The sequence below is a fragment of the Symphalangus syndactylus genome, chromosome 17 (assembly GCF_028878055.3).
Source record: "Symphalangus syndactylus isolate Jambi chromosome 17, NHGRI_mSymSyn1-v2.1_pri, whole genome shotgun sequence".
In the NCBI taxonomy this organism is placed as follows: domain Eukaryota; kingdom Metazoa; phylum Chordata; class Mammalia; order Primates; family Hylobatidae; genus Symphalangus; species Symphalangus syndactylus.
This window is the reverse complement of record NC_072439.2, coordinates 26,009,310-26,023,082: the sequence shown is the minus strand read 5'-3', so window position 1 is coordinate 26,023,082 and position 13,773 is coordinate 26,009,310. Positions and strand designations below refer to the sequence as shown.

The window sequence follows — 13,773 nt, the reverse complement described above, 5'->3', positions numbered from 1 at the left end:
CCATCTGGGGTTCCTTTTGTTAAAATAGACTCCTGTCTACCATCATAGTTCCTGATTCAGTCAGTCTCGGAAAGAGTTTAGGAGTTAGTTAGTTAGGAGTTATTTAGTTAGTTAGAGGGCTGGTATAAAACAGTACTTTTAGCTGGGCACAGGGGCTCACCCCTGTAATCCCAACACTTGGGAGGCTGAGGTGGGAGGATCATTTGGGCCCAGGAGTTTGGGACCAGCCTGGGCATCATGGTAAAACCCCGTCTCTACAAAACATATATATATATTTATATTTATATATATATTTATATTTATATAGATATATAAATTAGCCGGCAGACATAATGATGTGCAACTGTAGTCCTAGCTACTTGGGAGGCTGAGGTGAGAGGATCGCTTAAGCCCAGGAGGCAGAGGTTGCAATGAGCTGAGATCACTCTACTGCACTCCAGCCTGGGCAAGAGAGTGAGATCCCAGCTCTAAAATTTAAAAACACACAGTACTTTTAAACTTTAATATCCATACATGTCACCAGGAGAGCTGGTGAAAGTGCCAGTTCTAATTTCCAGAGGTCTGGTACAGAAGGAACCTGAGAGTGTGCATCTCTCCTAGGCTCCCAAGGGTTGGCTGATGCTGCTGGTCTGCAGACCACACTTCAAGTAACAAGTTTCTAGGATCTAGAAGATCAAAGTGGCTGGATTTTAGATCTATGAGAAGTTCCTTGACATTGAATAATTTTTAAAAATTAAAAATTAGGCTGGGTGCGGTGGCTCACGCCTGTAATCCCAGCACTTTGGGAGGCCGAGGCAGGCGGATCACCTGAGGTCAAGAGTTCAAGACAAGCCTGGCCAATATGGAGAAACTCCATCTCTACTAAAAATACAAAAATTAGCCAGGTGTGGTGGCGGGCACTTGTAATCCCAGCTACTCAGGAGGCTGAGGCAGGAGAATCACTTGAACCCCAGAGGCAGAGGTTGCAGTGCGCCAAGATCGTGCCACTGCACCCCAGCTTGGGCGACAAGAGTGAAACTCTGTCTCAAAAAAAAAAAAAAAAAAGATTTAAAAATTATTCTTGCCTTTTGCAGAAACTCAGAGAATATTTGGAAGGCAGTAATCTCATCATGAAACTTCAAGCCAAACATGACTTGCTGCAGAGGACCCTGGGAGAAGGTGAGTTATCCAAAATGTTTGGGAAGATGACCTGGATGATACATCGTATCATGTATATATTCCAGAAAGAGTATGAATTGTATATTTGTGCTTTAAGAAGCAGAGGACACTCTGTGTTTAGATTTGGTTTCGTTTGTATATGTCATGATCAAGTTCTCCTGGCACTATTTTATTCTAAAGCATGGTGCTAACCTTGAGGAAGCATAGTGAAATCTAGGGAGGGCTGGAAAGACAATACCGAGCTCCTAGGGAGGAATCTACAGAGCGTGGTGCTCAGGATCGTAGAAAAGTCTGGAGACACTACCCCTTCCCTACCTGCTGACCCCCCAGTCTCTTCTTCCTTCCCTTCTCAGACTTCTGCAGCCTTCCAACCCCACCCCTGTTTGTTTTAATGGGCGAGTGTTTGTTGTTCCATCTGTTGACTGTTTAGACTCTGGAAACCAGTTAAACCGGTTTGGGTGATTTTTTTCTTTCGGTAGTCATTGGCTGTGGTTGAGAAACAATCTTACAGTATAAGTAGATTGCTATGTCTAATAATAGTAACGAAAACAGTAGCAACAGCTAACAGTTGTAAGGCTTTCTCTGCGCCAGGCTTTATTCTGAGTCGTATATTTTACTGTGCACTAATAATTTCTCCATTTTTACAAATGAGGAGACTGAGGGGAGGCATGGGAATACAGGCAAAGGGGACTGTATAAATGTTAATGTTTCTCTTTGTCTTTATGAAATTTAAAAGGAAAAAAATAAATGCAAGCCAAGTTCCTGTCTTAAGTCCTTCATAGTCTGTAACTTTATCTTTTATTCACATTAGACCCTGCCAGAAGTTAGAAAAAGTAAAAGAGAACATGGAAGGGAGTGGGAAACGAGAGGACTGAGTTGTGTGAGTAACTCAGGTCAAAAAAGAGATTGCCCCTCTTAGACCTAAATTCTTGCCTCCTACCATTCTGGAACCTTCCTTAACCATAAAGTTTCCATCACCTTATCTCCTGGTTTCCGCCAAAGAACTCATCATCCTCAGGGAATGACCACATGGAGAAAGGTTATCATGACCTAAGAACCATGTCTGACACAGTTAGGATGAAAAGGCCAGTTACCCCTGGAAGGGAAAAAAAAAAAAAGCAACACTTAAACTACTAAAAAGTGTCATTAAAAAATAAAATAACCAAATACAATGTATGAACCTTCACACACTAGATTAAATTAGATACTGAATCGAAAAGCAAAAGTTATGAAAGACATTTTAAGAACAATTAGGGAAGTCGAAATACAGTCTATTAAATAATATTATTGAATTAGTGTTAATTTTCCTAGATATGATAATGGTATTGTGATTATAAAGAAGAACATTCTTATTCTTAAGAAATGCTTGCTAAAGTGTCATGACGTCTGCAACTTGCCTTCAAATGGTTCCAAAAAAAAAAAAAAAAAAAAAAGAGGGAGAGAGAAAGAGAGAGGGGGGTACAGTCAATGTGGCAAACATTAACAGCCGGAAAATCTACATGAAGGAGATAAGGATGCTTCCTATACTGCTCTTTTAACTCTTTTGTAGGTTTGAACTTTAAAAAAAAAAAAAAAAAAAGTCTTTTTATCTTTGAATAGTTTTCTTACAACTGTGTCCTGTTTTTTCTTTTTTCCCTCACAGTATCATGTAAGGTCTTTTTTTTTTTTTTTTTTCCAATTTTTCACAAATGCCTGATATTTCAAGTGATGCCCTCAAGGTCAGTTGCCAGGCCTAAAGCATAAATTATCCTAAGTGTAGATGAACGCTTGCAGGCACAAAGTCCTACCCTGTGAGGATGGATACCACTTTAGAAATTGTGTTTGAGAGCATGAAGTAGTGGGGGAATTCATTCTTGGCACTGCTTGCAGACACACGTGTTAATATGCTTGGGGCCACATTCGGAAACTTGTATGGTACCTATTCAACATGGATTCTCTTGTGTCTCCTAGAGAGAAAGCTCCAATGGTTAATATTCTTTTACATGTCGTTATTGGATGGGGCTATATTCTAGCCAATTTATTGAATCCACATGCCAAATTCCGTCTTTAGCTGCTGAACTGCATAAATCTATATTATACTTTGTGAACTGCAAGCCAGAATTTTCTTTTTTTTTTTGAGATGGAGTTTCACTCTCGTCGCCCAGGCTGGAGTGCAATGGTACAATCTCAGCTCACTGCAACCTCCACCTCCCGGGTTTAAGTGATTCTCCAGCCTTGCCTGCTGAGTAGCTGGGATTACAGGCATTTGCCACCACGCCCGGCTAATTTTGTATTTTTAGTAGAGACGGGGGTCTCACCATGTTGGCCAGGCTGGTCTCGAACTCCTGACCTCAGGATCCACCCACCTCAGCCTCCCAAAGTACTGAGATGACAGGCGTGGGCCACGGTGCCCAGCTCAGGACTTCTATATCTTGGAGTTTTTTTCAACGGGCTCTGGTATACCAGGGACACAAGCTGTGTTGAGGTGTATAAAACCTTCACAGGACTCCATTTATGCTGCAGAAGAAACTGGATGGCTTTCATCCATCAGCAGCAGGCACACTAGCTTCTGGCCACTGGTTGCAGACGTCTTGCTTCCTAGCCCTGCCCCTTTTGCAGGCTGGGTGGCACACCAATTGCTGGTCACTGCCAGGATCTGACACTGGCAAATTTGCCCAGAGAAAAGCTGAGCATGGGAGACATGCCCCACCTTTTAGCTCAACCATTATAAGCCTGCTGGCTTTCTGTGCAAGCCTTCTTCATATTAATAGGCTACATCAAAGGAGACCAGGAGAGTTAATGGCGCCCATCCCATAGTGAAGTAATCCCATGGTGAGCTCTTATGGAGGAATCTGAGTCCAGATTTGGTGCAATAGGGTCACTAGTACAGGAGTCAATGGTATGTTTGGGGACAGTCCTGACTTTTTATGTAGAAATCACTTCTCTGAAGTATACTAGACTCACCGCTGCAAAAACTGCCTTCATAGTAAAACAAATGGAGCCTAACCCGAAGATTTTGCAGTTGCTCGTACACAGCTGAATCTGTAACTACAGACATGTGTTTGGCCTGCCTTACTGCTCGCTTTTTGGTAGGCTGCCAATGGCCCAGTGAGTTCTTTGATTTACAACATTGTGAAGCAACTAGATTGGGCTCTTAAAGTGGCACTGTCAAATTTCAGAATTCCAAATCTTTGAAAACTACTGAAATAGAAAGAAACACGCAATGAGTTGTTAAGACCAAACTCATCATTATCATTTTCTTCATCCCTCAGCAACACCGTTGTATCTTTTTGTGATGTCATTTGTTTTTAAATCATAGAAGTCAAATTGACCACAGTAAATGAGATATATATCTATAAAACTGAGGCACTGAATTTTTTTTTTTTTCAGTAATGAGCCTTAATGTTCACATTGGCTTCTTTGTGTGCAGCATTTGGACTTAAGGGGGTGCAAATATCAGTGCAATCTTGCTAAACAAAAAATCTGACACTAGGAGCTGAGCTCCGTATTATATTGCTTCTTGCCCTGGGCATACGGTTTCTGACAAAGAAATTTAATAGGTTATCCTCATACAATCCATTGTCTGTCTTTGAGTAGGAGTACAAGTATACTTTCAAAAGGGAAGCTGATTGTGAGTAATTATGGTTTTTGGAAAAGCACTGCAGTAGTTGGTATTCTTAAGGAAGAAAAAGGACTGGAAAGTAATGCCAGGAGTTCTCATCAGTCATTCATTAGGGAGCAAATCCAGGATGTCTGTGTCTCATTTGAGCTATACACATTTTAAGTATTTTATCTCCTTTTTAAAAATATCAAATTGCCACCAAACTATATTTTGGTTATCCCATTAACTATATGTAGGAGATAAAATGCATTTAGATGTGAAAAATAATTCACTTCATAATTCTCAAGTGAAATTTAAGAGTAGCTGAAAAAAATGTTTGAACCAAGAACAAGTTAAGCCTGGGTCATTTTTTTCCTTCAAAATGGCTTGCATGTTGGGGGGGTGTGGTGAGGGGAAGGAGTGGTCCGTTGTTTTTAATAATTAAATAGCTTTCCAAAGAACATTATGGAAATCTAATCCTCAGACTGCTGGAAGCTTTCACATCTCTCTGGGAAGAAGAGTCTTCTAAGCTTGTGTGCTATTGATCTATTAATGATGATACTGATTAAAAAATAAAACCTCATTCATCAGTTGAGACGCACTCAGGACTATTAGCTGAAAAAACGATGGATGTGGTAGTGTGGTTATACTGTGAATGATAGTTCTTGCAAAGCTCGCTCTTGGTTCATTATTCAAAATGTATCTTTTATAGGTTTTTAATTTTTTATCTGATACTATTAACTATGGATGGATGAAGCAAAATAATTTTAAGCATTTTACATATCATTTTCTAAATCTAGGGAATAATTTGTTAGGATATTGTAACAAAAATAGCAGAATTTCAAAGTTATAACATTTCATTTCTAAGGAATTCTCATTGGCATTATCATTGAATCACTTGAAAGTGATTACCTATGTTATCAAATTTACATTTATAGATATTTATTAATTTAATAATGTACATATTTATAGAATTTATTAAATCTATTTAAATATTCAGTATTTTGTATTTGGCTTTAGGCTTATGAGGCAGACAGAATTGTAAGCCATAATCCCTACCTTTCTTCTAGGATCTTTCAAAGTATTTGCCAGGAAAAAAGACTTACGTTTTTAAAGGTGGTACATTCTAGTGCTTGGAAGCTAGTACATTATAGTTCCTGGGAGCTCAGGACTGGGATTAAAACAAACTTGGACCTGAGTGCAACACCCACGCCATGCTAATAGCGTGACCTTGGGCAAGTCACTTTTCTATATGCTCCGTCTTTTCTGTAAAATAAAGATAATAATAGAAGCTACCTCATAAAGTCGTTGTGAAAATTGTGAGTTAATATATGTAATAGAAAGTGCTTATAATGGTGTCTAATAAATATTAGACATCATTGCTGTTTTTATTGTTGTTACTAATATATATTGCATCATACCTAATTAGACTTAATGCTATCATAAAGTACGCAACATAATACAGCACAAGCCAGGCAGTTTCTCTACCCTCAACCCTTTGCACATTCTACTGCCTCACACTGGGTGATCTTACGTGGCTCCTATGGACCCAACACAACCTAAATGGTGGTGACTCTCACATCTTTATTTCCGGCCCTGTCTTTTCTCTGTGTTCTAACCCTGTATAGCCAGCTTCCTGCCAAACACTTCCGTTAGGATATCCCATAAGGCACCACATACCACAGTCAGCTCACCATCTGCCCACTCTACTTCTCAGTAGACCTTCACTCTCATTCATGAATAGCTATAAATTATTCTGAAGTTCTATGTATACCTTCACCTTTTTCTTCTCCTCCAAAGTAGCAGAAGGCCAGCAAAAGGAAGGGACTTATAACTTAAATAAGTAGAACTGGGAAGAGGAGGAGGAAGAGATTCTTCCCTTCCCTTCATCCCCTCTTCAAGTCATGTCCATGAACTCATTCTGCCAACACTTTTACTGTGGCCTGGCCCTATGTGAAGAAAGGTAGTCTCAGATTTTAACTGTTTCTCCCTTTTTAATCAATAGATATTAACCAAATCCTTTATGTTATTTGTTATTCAAGAGAAGATAATAGAGTCAAGGCTCTACTGCAGCCTGGGAGTGTTGGTTCACCATTCCCAACAAGCCAGCTTTCTTTACCATTGTCATGTTGGCCTTGCCCTAGAAATCTGAATCACTGCATTATGATATGAAAGGCTGGGCTCAGCTATTTATGCTGCAACGTGACCATCCCCTGCCAGCTATATTTTCAAGCTGTTTCAGGACCATATCATTATTTTGCAAACAAACCAGCTGAATGGTTCAACTTTTCCCACATTCCTTCCCGCCACTCCGCCCTAAACGTACAAAGCAACCGATAAACACATGCAAACTTGAAATTATTGCAGATTGTTGGAGCACTACAAAAGTTACTTAAAACAAGTCAAGAAACCCAAATGTATAAGAAGTTGATGTTTTAATGGACAGAGAACTCTGTGAAAGGCTTTTAGCTTACAAGTTGGTGGACTGTAGTATCATTTAATGTCCTTGTACTTTAATATTCGCAGATGTCATTTCTGATTACAGAATACAGCTTCTCTCCAGTCCCCTGATTCATATTATAGAAAGAACACCAACTTAGTCTAAGGAAAACTGAACTTTCCCAACTCTGTTTGAACCCATCCTTCTCCCCAACAAGTGTCAATCAAAACAGAGAGAATAACTAACGTGTGAATCTTGGATGTGTCTTATTTGTATTTCATTTTTGGGCTTACAGTTATGATCAAGCAGCTATTCTTGTTTCTTTTCTGAAAAAAACAAACAAATAAAAAAAACCAGCCTCAAATTGCCAAGTGAAACATGATTCTCAAATCTATAGAATTTATTAAATTTTATGTATAGATTTTATGAAATGTTTACTCTGAATTATGTGTCTATCTTCATATGCTGTCCTCGTGTTTTCTGCCATTAAAACGTGTAAGTTATTATAAACTCAGTGTTTTAAAATACAGGATAGGAGATACAAAAGAGTACCACATACATACCACTGATTCCTTTCAGTTTACTTACTTTAAATTTTTTTCCTGCAGGTCATAGAGCTGAATATATGACTACAAGGTAGGAAAATATTTTATCATAACTTATAGCATATTTCACTTTCTCTTTAACAAGAAGCAACCATTTCAATGCTGAAAGAATTAACATATTTTGTTAATGAATACGGGAGATAGTTTTGGCTTGACAAAGCATAGCAACATGAAATGTCTGGGCTTCTTACAAGACTAGGTATGTTCTGGCTTATTTTTGTTTCCCTCTGGAATTGTAAAGCTCTTTAATAGGCAGAGACAGTAACAAAAACCTAAGTTAAACCGGCTTGGTTTATCTAATCCAGAACACTTTAAGTGTTTCTAAATAGTGTGACAGGACTTTTTATGTGATAGTTTAATTTTAAAAGAAAACAATATGATGTGTACATCTACTGCGTAAGTAGAAAGTATAATTATTTTCTGTTCCTATTTTCCTTTAGTCATATAAAAATTAGAGCTGGCCGGTTGCAGTGGCTCAGCCTGTAATCCCAGCACTTTGGGAGACTGAGGCAGGTGGATCACCTGAGGTCAGGAGCTCACGACCAGCCTGGCCAACATGGTGAAACCCTGTCTCTATTAAAAATACCAAAAAATTGGCCAGGCGTGGTGGCACACGCCTGTAATCCCAGCTACTCAGGAGGCTGCGGCAGGAAAACCATTTGAACCCGGGAGGCAGAGTTTGTAGTGAGCTGAGATTGCACCACCGCACTCCAGCCTGGGCAAGAGTGAGACTCCATCTCAAAAAATAAAAATAAAAAATAAAATAAAAAATTAGAGCTATATTGAATATCTTTAGGATTTTAGCTGTCTATATATTCTCCATTTCGATTCACTTTAAACATTTAACTTTTAACACATACTCCCATATTGTACTTGCTTCATTCAGGGGAGGATTGTGAAGCTGCTACAAGAAGGGAAAGCCATTTGGGCAACAGATTCTGATTTGGGTTGGGGAAAGTTTGTGGCAACTTTTATTTTTCTATGTCACCATTTGTGCAACAGACAGAAATTATCTAATTAGCATAGCAAGATGTTGCATTTTTGAAATTGAGTTCTCTTTGAAATAAGAGGCATTTAGAACACTGGTATATCTGTTGCAGTAATTGGCAAGTTGACTTTCAAGGATCTATAATGTTATTGCTGGGCAGCTTATTCATAAGGAAGCCCCTTGTACTTCACGGTAAACCAACTAGAAAGTTACAGTCCTGACTTTTCCAAACCTAACAAAAGAAAAAAACACTGAAGTTTTTCTTCACTATGTCAGTGAAAAAGAAGACTATTACCTCGACCTGGTAATATGCAGTTTATAGAGATGTTTTTCACCTATAGCATCTCCTTGCACTATCAATTATTTTACCTGTTGTTTCTCAATTATAATTAATGTAAGGCACTTCAAAAAAAGATATTTTTTTAAAAAGCAGAAATGGAAATATATTAATTTGCCATGAGAGCTATAATTGCCAAATAGACTAGATATTCACATCAGCCTGACCAGTACTTCCTCTCATGTGGGCAACCTCTGTAGGAAACCAAATTATCAGGAAGTCATGTGGTAGCCACAGAATCAGAATGAGTCACGCAATTGGAATGTTGAACGTCCCTGGCTCTGTTCACTTGATGTGGGTGTAGCAGAGCAAGAATCATCAGACCTCCGCCATGGAAATTACTTTAATAAGCACTGAGGCAGTTCGTTTTCATTCCAAGTTCCTCTCACAACTTGCATGTGTTCACGTTTACCGTTCTATAGAATCCTACAGAGGTGATTTTCAGGCCTTTGATAGAAGACTCAAGAGATATCCCTCTGTTAGCCAGCATTACCCTGCGTCTCCCAGTCATGCGGGGGCAGTGATTCAGTGCATTGGAGGTTTTTGGCTCCGTCTAGAAGATTGGCTTGCTCCATGAATCAGTGACCAAATAAAATTCTAATCTCCTTAGCTTTGTCAGCTTCTCCAGATATCACCAGATGTGAAGTTCTCTTGGACCTTATTGTAATAACCACATTTTCTAGTTTCTGTGTTTAATGCTTTGGTATATTGGGGCCTTGCTGACCCCAGAAGTACTGCCCCTCCCGGGATTAGCCAATTCCTAGCAGTAGTAAGAACTGGCTTGCCAAGTGTGCCTTTTCTATGCAAGCCAGGTGATCCAGACGACCTACCTCCAACCACCTCCTTCATGGTTCTGACACTCAGGACCACTATTCCCCTTCCCTAATCACCCCCAGGCCAGGTACGGGACAACTTAGGGATAGTCCCTATGCCCCAAAGCCCACTGGAATCATTCCAGCTAGCCTATTCTAAGCCTGCTTGCCCAGCTTCTCCCATTCCCTCCAGCGGGGACCACAATAAAGACTCTTGCCCACATTTTCCTTTGTGCCTTCTGCCTCCTGACCAACCCTGGTGCTTCCTTCTGTGGCCTCCCTGGTGGTGGGGCACATCCCCAACTCTTTAACAAGCTATCTTTTCAGTGGTAGTTGTCTCCTGATCGTTGGCCCCACCATACCTGAATAAAAATGAAATCCATATTTTAAAACACTTTTAAAATAGTGAAAGGAGTGGATGAAATCAAGTATGTAGGGTTAAGTGCTTTGGTGGTTGGTTGTTTTGTTCTTTTTACACCTATCAGATTATTTCCTCCATGAATGGCCAGAACTCAGTGTATAAAAGAGATCTCAGAAATTTCATCCGTGGCAGGAGATGATATGTTGCCTGGTAGAAGTTTCCATATTCTCTCCTAGACACTCGCAAAGGCTTCTTTTAACCTCGCCAGCACTGTAGGTCTTCAGGTGCTGCTTGCTGTGCACCTTATTCATCATATGAGCCCATCTGCTGGGAGGGTCTTAGAATTTAGCTATGGAAGGCTGTACCAGTAGGTTTGTTTCCATACATGATAGTGTCTTAGGAACCTAGTCAGGCTTCCACGTAACTTCTTGGGATCTGGTATATGAACCAGACTTTCTGAACTTAAGCTAAATGAACTAAAAAAGATAAATTTTCCTAGAGTCTGAAGCTTAATGAAGGGCTTTACACAATTTCCTGGTGTGGTGTGTATCCTCCTATAAGCCTTGCAGTTAAAAAGGAGTTTTACATTAAAACATCCAGAGACAGGTCTCAGGGCTCTCCTTCCATGTATTTCATTCAGCACAGTAGTAGAAGTTGAGTCAGGTAATTCTGGCCTTCTTTCCACTAACGGGAGAGAGCAGAAGAGGTTCCCTCTCTGCAGTCACAGGGCAAGGTGTTACAGTTTCTAAATATACTACATGCTGCACTAGATGTGCATATGTCAGAGAGAATGGTTTATTCACCAGAACAAAGGGGCAGACTGGAGAGGAAGAGTCTGCAGTGGCATAAACGAGTACATCCTCAGATATTTAGGTGGTGGAATAGTTTGTTCTAAAGAAATAATAACTTCATGCGAGCCTGTATGTCCCCCAAATTAGAAAGAGCAGTGAACCCAAACTATTTTTTTCACTTGTGACCTATTAATAGTTACTTTTGCATAAAATAAAATCCCGTTACTACTGGAGGGGTATCAAACAGATGTGATGTTACTTGTATTGGTTTGCTGGGCTGAGTGAGGTGGCTCACGCCTATGATCCCAGCACTTTGGGAGGCCAAGGTGGAAGGATCTTTTGAGCCCAGGAGTTCAAGACCAGCCTGGAAAACATAAGGGGACTCCATCTCTACAAAAAATTTAAAAATTAGCTGGGCATGATGGCATGCACCTGTGGTCCTAGCTACTTGGGCTGAGGTGGGAGGATCCCTTGAGCCCAGAAGGTGGAGGCTGCATGAGCCATGATCATTCCACTACACTCCATCCTGGGTAACAGAGCAAGATTCTGTCTTAAAAAAAAAATTATGTGTACCTAAAAATGTTATATTTAATTCCTCATTTGGGGATCTACCAGAGCCCTAATCTTTATGACCGGTTGTATCTTAGTGTGTGACTTGTAAACCAAATAACAAGAATGCTGGTTTGTAACATTTGGCCAAATAGCTAACGAGTCTACTTGGTAGTGCTTATTTTAAAACAAACCAGCAAACAAACGTCAGCTGCAACATACAGGGAAACAGCAGTGTGAATAAACAATTTGTATGGTTTTTGATACAGAAGTGAAAGTAAATAAATGGGAAATGGGAGGGAATGTTTTCCCCTGTGATTGGGGGAGGGGAAGGAACCCAAGATTCCCATGTTTTGTAATATTGATGTGACCTGTAGATGTTTCATTTATTGTTTGATTTCTGCCATGCTCAGTAATTATATTCCCTTCCCTTAGGCCTCCAAATGTTCCCCCTAAGCCCCAGAAACACAGGAAGTCCAGGCCCCGCTCACAGTATAATACTAAGTTGTTTAATGGGGATTTGGAAACATTCGTCAAGGTACTGGCACCAGCCATCTGGGTGGCTGATCTCCATGCTTCTTACTATAATGGTCTCAGCCTCTTGTAAGAGGAGGAAGGTCATTATGTCCAAGTCTGTCCTGGGGCTCTTTGCTCTCCCAGAAAATCAATATAATATTTCCTGAAGTCAGAGAGGAAAAGAATATTTGGTTTGAGTGCCTTCAGAAGAGAGAATAAATGTGGGTATTATTATGTGGGCATAAAAGAAAGCCCTCTTTCTTTATTGTTCTTTAAAAAGAGCCATAATTTGTACAGAAAGTTAAAAAGCAACCTGATAAAAATGTTGTATTTTTACTCATGCAAACGAGATGGCACAAAATATTCTTTAAAGTCTGCTTGTTAGGATAACTCTGAAACACAGCAGGAGTTTTGATTTCCCATGACTTGAGGAATTCATTATATTGAATGAATTGTAAGACCCTATGATCTATACCTTGTATCTCTGCTGTGTTTACTCTTCGTCTTCTTTTTCATCCTGTATTTCTGATAATGCTTCTAGCCGAGGACGAAGAAACTCGCACACAAGACATCAGGTATAGTGCTAGAGGGACGTGAGGGTGCGCTTTCACTGTTGCTATCATTTTCAAGTCGTGCTCATGCTTGGCTTTAATTAGATTGTTAAGGTTTTTGAAAGAAAAATGTTTGCATTTGGAAATTAGACAAGTTTATAAATAGGTTTTACTTAGAAACTGTAGCAATCAAACACTAGAGGAAAAATGGGTACATTAAACTATTAGTTTTTACATTATGTGTTTGGCAAATGTATCAAGTTTGATCAAGGGCTTTTATTAGGGAAAGTCAATGTTAAATACCAAATACACATTTAATACTGGATTATGGACCCTAGTGTGAATTTTACAAAAAAGAAAAGGGCTTGCTTTCTCCTTTGTAGTTCACATTTTTTGGCATGGGCTGCAGTGTTTCTGCAAACTAAGTTTATCTGAGAAACCATGTCATTAATAACCTCTCTTAATGATATGTTACAGACGTCTTACTTTCTTAGGTCTGTTTATTGAATATGTGTGCTAATAATTAAATAAATGTGCATGTGGCATGTATAAGGACAGACACATACATACATACATACATACATACATACATACATACATACATAGATTAAAAACCTCTGGCAGCCTTAAAAGTCAGCCCTACTCTGGAATTAAGTGAAAAGCCACTGAAGAACCTAAATAGCAGTTCCAAATCAACTGCCTTAAGCCTTAAATCCAGAAGAACCTTATTGGCTCTAATTTAATATAAAATTATTGTCAAATTTGATTACCTATTTTCCCAGCCCCTGGCTTATAAGCAGGGACAAATTATATGGAGAGAGAGGAACGATAAAATGAAAGCAATGAGATATGCAGCTGATGGCCTGGCAGAGAAAGAGAATATAGAAAAACTGCAAGAAGCAGACATAGGATTCTGTTGTATTTGATAATACGGTACGAGAATGGCTGCTTAAGATGATAGAAAAGCATATATTATATATTTTTTCAATTTTTCATTAGGAGCAGTTAAATGAAAGTAAATTGAGGTACCAAAGAATAAATAAACCAGCTATCATGGAAAATTCACTTACAGAAGCTCTTCACCG

At 39.4% G+C, this 13,773-nt stretch overlaps 1 protein-coding gene across 2 annotated transcripts in view; it reads left to right on the top strand.

The window, feature by feature from the left end:
* Positions 1-13,773, top strand: part of SRGAP1 (SLIT-ROBO Rho GTPase activating protein 1) — a 306,717-nt gene that overhangs the window by 245,041 nt on the left and 47,903 nt on the right. Inside the window, exons 10-12 of one of the 2 annotated variants that reach the window (XM_055249639.2) lie at positions 1,074-1,158; positions 7,787-7,814; positions 12,057-12,159. In XM_055249639.2, the coding sequence (XP_055105614.1) occupies positions 1,074-1,158; positions 7,787-7,814; positions 12,057-12,159 (216 nt within the window). Of the gene's footprint in view, positions 1-1,073; positions 1,159-7,786; positions 7,815-12,056; positions 12,160-12,678; positions 12,713-13,773 lie in introns of both variants that reach the window. The other variant, XM_055249640.2, reaches the window with a different exon arrangement.